Raw genomic sequence first — 8,159 nt, 5'->3', positions numbered from 1 at the left:
CGTACAAGTTTATTTTTGAATATATAGCAAAATCAAGCTGTTTCGCATTTGGGGGTACCATAATCGCCGGTCAATTTTTCTCTGACTCAACATATTGCAAAATAAAAATACCTTAGCAGCTGTCGCTCAACCTCACGTCACACACTCGTAAGCGTCCTGTCACTTTTTCATCAATCGCAACAAAGTTTCCACTTGGGATATTCATACGATTGGGGAGGCCATCCCCAGAACATCGTCGACATCACCATTGTTAGACGAAAATTTAAAAAGTCTGCTATACATGCTACCATATTCCTGATGTCACACCTAGTGCAAAACACCGCAGAAGTTCTGTATGCAGGTTGCTGAAATTGTCGTTTTAAGATAACAAACGATGGGCAATACATGACAGCTGTTTTAGCACGGAGGTTGTGCGGCCAGGCGGACACAAAGTTTAGGGGTAATTGTTATCATTAACCCCTTACTTAATTAAAATCTAATAAAGTTTTTTGCAACTGTAGTCCTCGCAGTTGTTTATACGTGGCATGTTTGAAAAGTAAGGACCGTTCGGTCAAAAATCAATATATTTGTTAGACGTCTTCATTCACTGTTTCAGTTTCTTAAAAACCTACTTCGCTATTTTACACAATCGTCGTTCACTTCTAAGCACTCTTCGCAGAGCTGCATGAGCTTCTTTACTCCCTCTGCATAGAAAATCGCCGCCTGGGAAATAAACCAGTCAACGGCGTTTTTGAGTTCCTCGCTGTCTTAAAACTGTTCTCCACCAAGCCACTCTTTCAAGTACAAGAAGAGGAAGCACTCACCAGGTGCAATGTTGGAACTATAGAAAGAGAGATCGAAAAGATCCCAACCAAAATTTCGAATCTTCTCATTGGTTCGCGCAGCGGTGTGAGGACGCGCATTGTCGTGGACGAGGATTATTCCAAACGACAATTTCCTGCGCCGCGGATTTTGATCGCACGTCTATTTCGTGAGTTTTGCAGTGTGCGGCAGCTGTAATTGTTGCCCGTTTTGCATTAAATGAACAAAAAAAGCCGTTTCCTTCCCTAAAAACGGTAGCCATCATTTTCCGACTCGAGTAAGTAAAATATTGCTGACATTTTTTTTTTTCGGTGTTGGTGAAGCTTAATGGCGCCACTGCGTTGTCTGCGGTAGTGCAGCAAGATCATCATTAAGATCAAGTGCATGGCCCGTAGCAACATCCTCTGCACAGCTCTCGATGAATTTGAGAAGCTGATGACCTTTCTCTACACAAAAATACAATCACTGTACGCACTTCGAAACTGGCGGAAGCAACGATTTCCGCGCACATTACTGTCTGATTTCACCGACAGACAAGCGACTACTGAATCATAATAACTTCAGTGGCTTCGGAAACAATCAATAGATGGCGCTGCAAGCGCACAAATTCGTTCTCAACCGTCGATATTTTAAGGTTTAGGTTTAATAAAGGGTGGTTCTTTTCTCTTCTTCTTTGTACGGAGAGGTTGTTCCTCCGTTCTTCTTTTTTCCGACGAAGTACTGAGCCAGTAGGAAGACAGGGGACTCTTGTCGAGCACTGATATAGGTTTTATGTACACAGGCGACTATTTACAAGGAGTATGTACATGACAGCATCATGTCCCACCAGCCGCCCCGTGGACCCACTCCACGGTTACTCGAGAGCACGGTCTGCGTGCCTGGCTCCGGTCGAGACCAAAATCTCTGTGTCGCGATGGCGGCAGAGCATCGCGCGCCCCCGCGCTCTCTCCCCACGCGAAAAAAAAAAGCAAGAAGTTGAATTATTCTTAAGCCGCGAGCAGGAGGAGCCTCGTCACTACATGTGTTTTTGCTCTCCCCCTAAAAGCCCCGGCCTTGGCGCCATACACAGCTTGCAAACGCGGCGACGAACACCCTCCCGCAACAGGGATCGCGACCCCCCCCCCCCTCCTCGGGGCAGGTAAGATGCCGCTAACCGTTCCCAGATGAGGCTATCAAATGGGCGCGCAGCCACCGGGCATTGTCCGTACCGCGCCACGCCGTGTGGCACCGGCCCTGTCAGAGAAGGGATGCCTCCGATAACCGCAAGCGCGCCCTCCGCGAGCCTAACCCTTTGAAGAAAGCCGCGAGGCGCGCATATGCTGCCCTTCCCTCTCCCCACAACAGACCTGTGGGCGATCCGCACTCGGCCACGGAGGATGATTTCTTCCCGCAGGCCGCGACCGGGCGGGAACGCGACCTTCAACTGATAGGGGAGACCTCTCGTTTAATTTGGTAAAAAGAACACGGAAACGAGCTTCCAGTGAAACAGCGAACGCCGTCCAGACTAACGACCGCGATGCTTTCGCCGCGCCGCTCGTAGAGCGGCTTTTTCAGTCGTTATTACGGCGCCGGTTAAAATGGAAAGAGGCGATCGAATGGCGCCAACCTTACAGGTTTATTCGGGTTTAACGTCCCAAAGCGACTGAGGCTATGAGAGACGCCGTAGTGAAGGGCTCCGGAAATTTCGACCACCTGGGGTTCTTTAACGTGCACTGACATCGCACAGCACACGGGCCTCTAGAATCTCGCCTTCAACGAAATTCAGCCGCCGCGGCCGGGATGGAACCCGCGTCTTTCGGGTCAGCAGCCGAGCGCCGTAACCACTGAGCCACCGCGGCGGGGCGTCGATATTTTAACGCCAATATTCCTCTTCAGGAATAAATTTCAGCAAACGCTTGTTTACAACTGCCAACAGCTAACAAAATGGAATAATTTGACCAAAATTCTTTTCTGAAAACAGGATCGCCATATTTAAACCGAACAAGAACATAGAGCTAAAAAACAAAACAGTTAAAGCATGATGAATACAGAAAATGGCACGAAGGCAGGAAAATGCGGTCAACGTGATCGGGTACACCAACAAAGAAAAACGTGCATGGGTAACAAGGTGAAGCCAACAATTAACATGGCTAAACAGAAAAGATCAGGTCCATTAAACACTAAAAGTATCAAAAGAATGCTTAAATATGTCGACAGTTTACAAAGTTGTGAAGGCTAAAAGCTAAATAGAAAGTGAGCGGCAAAATAAGAAATGCAGAAGAATGTCGGTAAAACCAAGTCAAAGTCAGACAGAGCCAGAAAGAAAGACAGTCTCTTTATACGGGAATGAAACCGAGGGTGTACTTACACATTCAGCCTGGAGCCTCAAACTCTCGGCGGCTTCCACTATTTCCCGTGTCAGTTTATTCCGTCTTCGCGCTTTCGTGTCATTTGATGTATTCACCACACTTTAACTGTTTGTGTGTTTTTTAGCTCTATGTTCTTGTTCGGTTTCAACATGCCGATCCTGTTTTAGGAAAGAATTTTCGGTCAAATCATTCCATCGTGCTAGCTGTTCGCTCTTGCAAAGAAGCATATGCTACGTTATTTATCGCCATTTTCTGGTTCCTTCTCTCTGTTGGTTCTTCAGTGATAAGTGACCTTGGCTTGCGGTCCGATCCAGTGTAGACTACCGGAAGCATCTTCCACCTTTTTTTATTTTACCTTAGCCCTGTCACCACTAGCCGCCACGTGTGTTAACTTTCTTATCCCTGGTGGGCGTTTGTCTTGAGGGCAGCAGTGGTTCGGCGGCCTTCTGGAATAAAGTTGAAGTCAACCGCCTACGTCGTCGTGTTTTGTGTTCCTTTCGTGTGTCTAAGCGTTGTTGACCAATATGATACAACAGCAATTATCCCGACAGCTTGTTTTATCCATTTGGTAGAATCATAACACGCGCGTGTTCCGAGTTATTCACCTGTTTGAATGCAATCAGCGTAATTTCGCACACAATACGGTGACACTTCGCACTAAACTTCAGTGCCAGTGTGACGCAGGTGTTCGTGTGGCGTCTCGTCTCCCAACGGCATTGAGCGACATAAGCTGCTAATGCTTTCAGTATCACTTTTGGCTCTCGCCACGAAAGAAGCCGTCTGAGAAACAGTTTTGTCGCACTTCGAAGGAGTCTCGCCTGGCCGCCACCACCTTGAATGCGCATTGACTCGGATTTCGTTAAAACTTTCGAGGCGAGTATCTGGGAGCAGGCGCGTGTTATGCGAATTCTACCAGATGGAGTAGTCTAGAAGCGCGAGCCCTATAAGTTTCCAATAGAAGCATCCACGCTAGCTGCAATGACTAAATAGTATACTGATTTTAGTCAGTTTGGAGATTGGCAACGACAGTTACCCTCTCGTTTTATGCCCATCTCGTCGCATTACCTGGAAGCAAAAACAGCTTTCCTGTACTGCTACAGAAAAACACATAAGCTGAACCGCTTCCTCTAATCAACTTTTCAGAGTCGCCGTTCCATTCACTCCCAATTGCATAAGCCTGGGATGCAGACGGCGGTCCTTCGCGTTGCGGCAGTAAGGACCAACTTCTAGAAACGATGGTGAGGAATAACGACAGGCTTTAGTGTTCAGTCGTTGGACTCCTCTGGGATGTTGCCCACATATCATCCCCTGTCCAGGCCGCGATGATGCGCCCGAGATGTTACACAGTTGTTAAAGAGTACCTAAATGCCGACGCATTTCCTTTTCCTAGCGCAGTCAAATACTCCGGCCGTCGCAATAACTTCTGCATTTCTCCGCTGTGAAACGCTGCTATTTGGTTAAGAAAACTGATAATAAATGGAAGAATTTATGTTATGCGCTTCAGCAAAAACTGGCGTCAAGCGTGTCACCACTTGAAGGTTATTATCTACTTCTCCACTGCAGAACCAACCTGTAGCCACAAAGTTACTCCCAATCTAAACGTCGTTATCTCCGGCTAACAATTTTCACGCTGCTGCCATCAGCTCCCTCATCCCAACACGGTCCTTGCAGTGAGCAAGCCTTTTCTTTATGGAGCTAGCTGGTTTTATGCTATTTTTCCAACAGTTTAAAGAAATGTTTAACAGCCCTTTAAAGAAAGTGCCTATCTATTGATGTAACTGTCTTCATAATGGCATCTGCTGTAGCTTTAAAAGGACCACGAATCATTCTCTTGTCGTGGTCTGTTACCACAATCAGCTGACACAGAACGCCGCCGTGAATCTGTAAAGTATTTACGGCCCTATCCTGCGAGTAGCGCTGACAGCGAAGCCCGGAGTAAGCTCGCTTACAAGCGACTTTTTTCCTGTAAGTTATGCCGTCATAGAGCAGCCACCGAAGGCGTATCTCCAGAAAATGTTGCTGAGAATGTGGTTACCGTGCACAACGGTGACCGGACGGAAGCTCCGCAGGCAGGGCGTCGCTTCCGGAGCCACAAGTTCAGGGACGTCTGAAATTGAAAGTCCAGTTAGAGAAACTGCAAAACAGAAACATTCTGCTTTGAGCTACCTAGTACTCTTCCGGGGCGTTTAGAAAAAAAATATATTTCGAACCCGGAATCACCTGAGGGACTAACTACACGTTCTTCGTTATCGCGACAAGGGTTTCAGTGTGATTTTACTGTCCCCAAAATGATTCAGTGGTATGAAGATGGACCCCTTTCTTTAGATGCCACCTGTAGTGGATTCTCACTGGCTGGGAAATTCGGCTGAAGAGAACGAGGTGTTGGATTCGATACCAAACGTGTAGCACGCATCTGTGTAGAGGCGAAGTACAAGAAAAACGGCGTACTATAAAGCTCTGGTGCCCGGTAAGACATGGCAGAAGAATAATTTGAAGCCCAGCTATGAATAAGGGCCAAAAGCGTTGCTTCGGTGTGTAAATATACATCACCACTGTTTTGGCCGCAAACAAACCACCAGTACACTAAAGCCTGTATTCATAGTTGCTTCGCCGTACATCAGATGATATTGAGCCGCACCGTGGATTTATTTAAGCTGTAGGCGAGGGTAATCAGTCATTGTAGCTGAAATATTTACTGTTTAATTGAAATCATGATGCTCCGATTTTTCACTTCACAAAACGCAACCACATAATTAAAACAAATTCAGCAAAAACTGTACTCAGGTGCCCCAAACATACGTTCAGACAAGCCGCGCAAACATGCAGGCATGCAGGCGTTCGAACAGATCGTTAGCCGCTGAATTTATTGCTTTGGGTAAAAAATAAAGGCTGCGTGGAAAAATTTGCCAAGACGTCCTGCCGTGTATGCGCCGAAAAAGAAGAGTTGTAACGCCAAGCGCATTCACTGCTCGACCCAAGGGGGGTTTTCAGATCAGTGACAGGGAGCATGAAGCACATTTACTGTCACGTGTTTGGTGTGGAAACGTGCTGTCAATGCATCTCACTAAAAAACACCTGAAAAAATGGTATAAACTGTGAAGTACTTGGCTATCTTTTCACAAAGAAACCTAGGGCAGACTGTTCCCCGCGTTCAATAAATTTAATCTAATAAAATAAATTCAGGGACACGTACTTTTAAAACTTAACACGTCCATATTTTGATTCCAATGCCAGCCTTTACATAACAAAAGTAGACGGCATCTCCGTACTAAGTGTCTGAAATCTTGAATAGCACCGGTAACTGCATTTCAGCTATTTTGATTCCAATTCCAGCCTTTACATTACACAAGTAGACGGCATCTCCGTACTGTCTGTCTGAAATCTTAAACAGCACCGGTAACTGCAGTCCATGAGGAGTCGGTTTGCCAGCAATGAAAGCACTTCTGGCCAACGAGGTGAGGAGGAGGATTTGCTTAGAAACGAAGAAGGATAATTTTATAATATGGCTCATGATTCTCCTTATAGCCGAGGTTCGTCTCACACTGACGTGCATTAAAGGAAGTTCTATTCAAAACATCGCTTTATATATTAAGTTGCCCTTCATGCAATGCCTCACAGAAAAATCTGCTGGCAGCACCAAGAACTCACTATACCCGTTGTTGTTTTTATTGTGTTCAAACGTTTTACAGAAAAGTAACGTCTTTAGATTTATTTCAGTCCTGCGGCTATATTGGAGGCTACGGCGGGCACCCCGTAAAAAACAGACTGCGTAATTAATTCCCTAATTGACTAAACACGTTACTTCACTTACAGCATTTTTATTCTAGGGGACATGTTGTATTAGGGGAATTGAATCTCGTCTTCCAAATATTATAGGCAAGAAAAAAATTCACAGACGATTACCTTGTCGAGAGCAGATGTAATCATGAAATTTACTGCAGGAAGGGCGTGCCGTACTCTAGGACGGCTCATGGATACTGATAGATGCACACGAGTCTTGGAGAGCGTTTCTCATAAGCTACTTTTGTTTCTTTTCTTTGTCTTCGCGAGTGACAGCGCCCCTGGCTTTTAATGTGCTGTGAAGTAAGCAGTATCATGTCCCGTCGTTTCTTGGTTTCCAAGCAGGTGTCAAGTTTAGAAAAGGTGGCATTGATATGGTTCTCCAGTGTCCGTTTATGACGTGGAGCGTGGGGCCGGTGACGACCGTATGAAAACATAACATCGTCTTTGAAGGGGAGTTGACCTGTGATGTGTCAGTTTGCATAGCAAGGAGGTCTTTTTTTTTACTTATGTGACGGTTACTGTTGGCATGATGCTGTCCTGTTGACTTCCCTTTGGACGCCGTTGTATGCTTGGTTGCGTGTGCATGCCATAGTCTAGAAGCGAAAGGCTCCTTTAGTTTCATCCAGTGCATTTATGTCTGGGTGTCTGCCAGTAATGTTCCTGTGTTGAGGCAAATTGTTGCGTTTCTTGCGGAGGTTTCTGTCATGTTTGACATCCTGGAACTGGGTGGCATATACATAACATCGAAGGAACGTTTATTCCAGCTGCTTGGCAGGCAGGTTACATACTGAGCTCGATGGCCCCGTACAGGCGGTCTTTTGAAGCCAGCGCGCGCTATCAGATGAGCGATAGCCGAACAGTGCGCTTACGCATACAGTACGCGATAACAGCACATGTACGAGGCTTCGCGCGCACATATCTCCTTCCTCCTAATGAGCACAATATCCTTTGCCACATTATAAAGTTCTATGATTCCATGGCTGATATCTGTCCAGAGGTCGCCGGTGCCTCTATGGATAGCGCTGCTCCATTAGAGGGTCGTTCGGTACCACAGGGGCCGCAGCTGAAGTGGTTCGGTGTCGCTTTCAGGATCCCCGAAATCTCGTGGAAAGTAATCCATCGTGCTCTGCTCTAATATTTCGACACTGTGAAGGAGTTTGTCTTGATGACGACGCCAGATTTGCACCCCGCTATTCTTTCTTATTCGAACCTTGAATGAAACAGGGC

The 8,159-nt window shown here is 46.3% G+C and overlaps 1 protein-coding gene across 1 annotated transcript in view; it reads right to left on the bottom strand.

Moving 5' to 3' along the window:
* Positions 1-8,159, bottom strand: part of LOC149356838 (uncharacterized) — a 43,638-nt gene that overhangs the window by 9,146 nt on the left and 26,333 nt on the right. Inside the window, exon 2 of the mRNA XM_089577837.1 lies at positions 5,185-5,256. Coding sequence (XP_089433963.1) covers positions 5,185-5,256 — 72 coding nt within the window. The remainder of the gene's footprint in view (positions 1-5,184; positions 5,257-8,159) is intronic.

This window comes from Amblyomma mixtum, chromosome 3 (genome assembly GCF_055824585.1).
Source record: "Amblyomma mixtum isolate Tamu chromosome 3, ASM5582458v1, whole genome shotgun sequence".
NCBI classification, from domain to species: domain Eukaryota; kingdom Metazoa; phylum Arthropoda; class Arachnida; order Ixodida; family Ixodidae; genus Amblyomma; species Amblyomma mixtum.
This window is presented reverse-complemented; position numbering and strand designations above follow the sequence as displayed.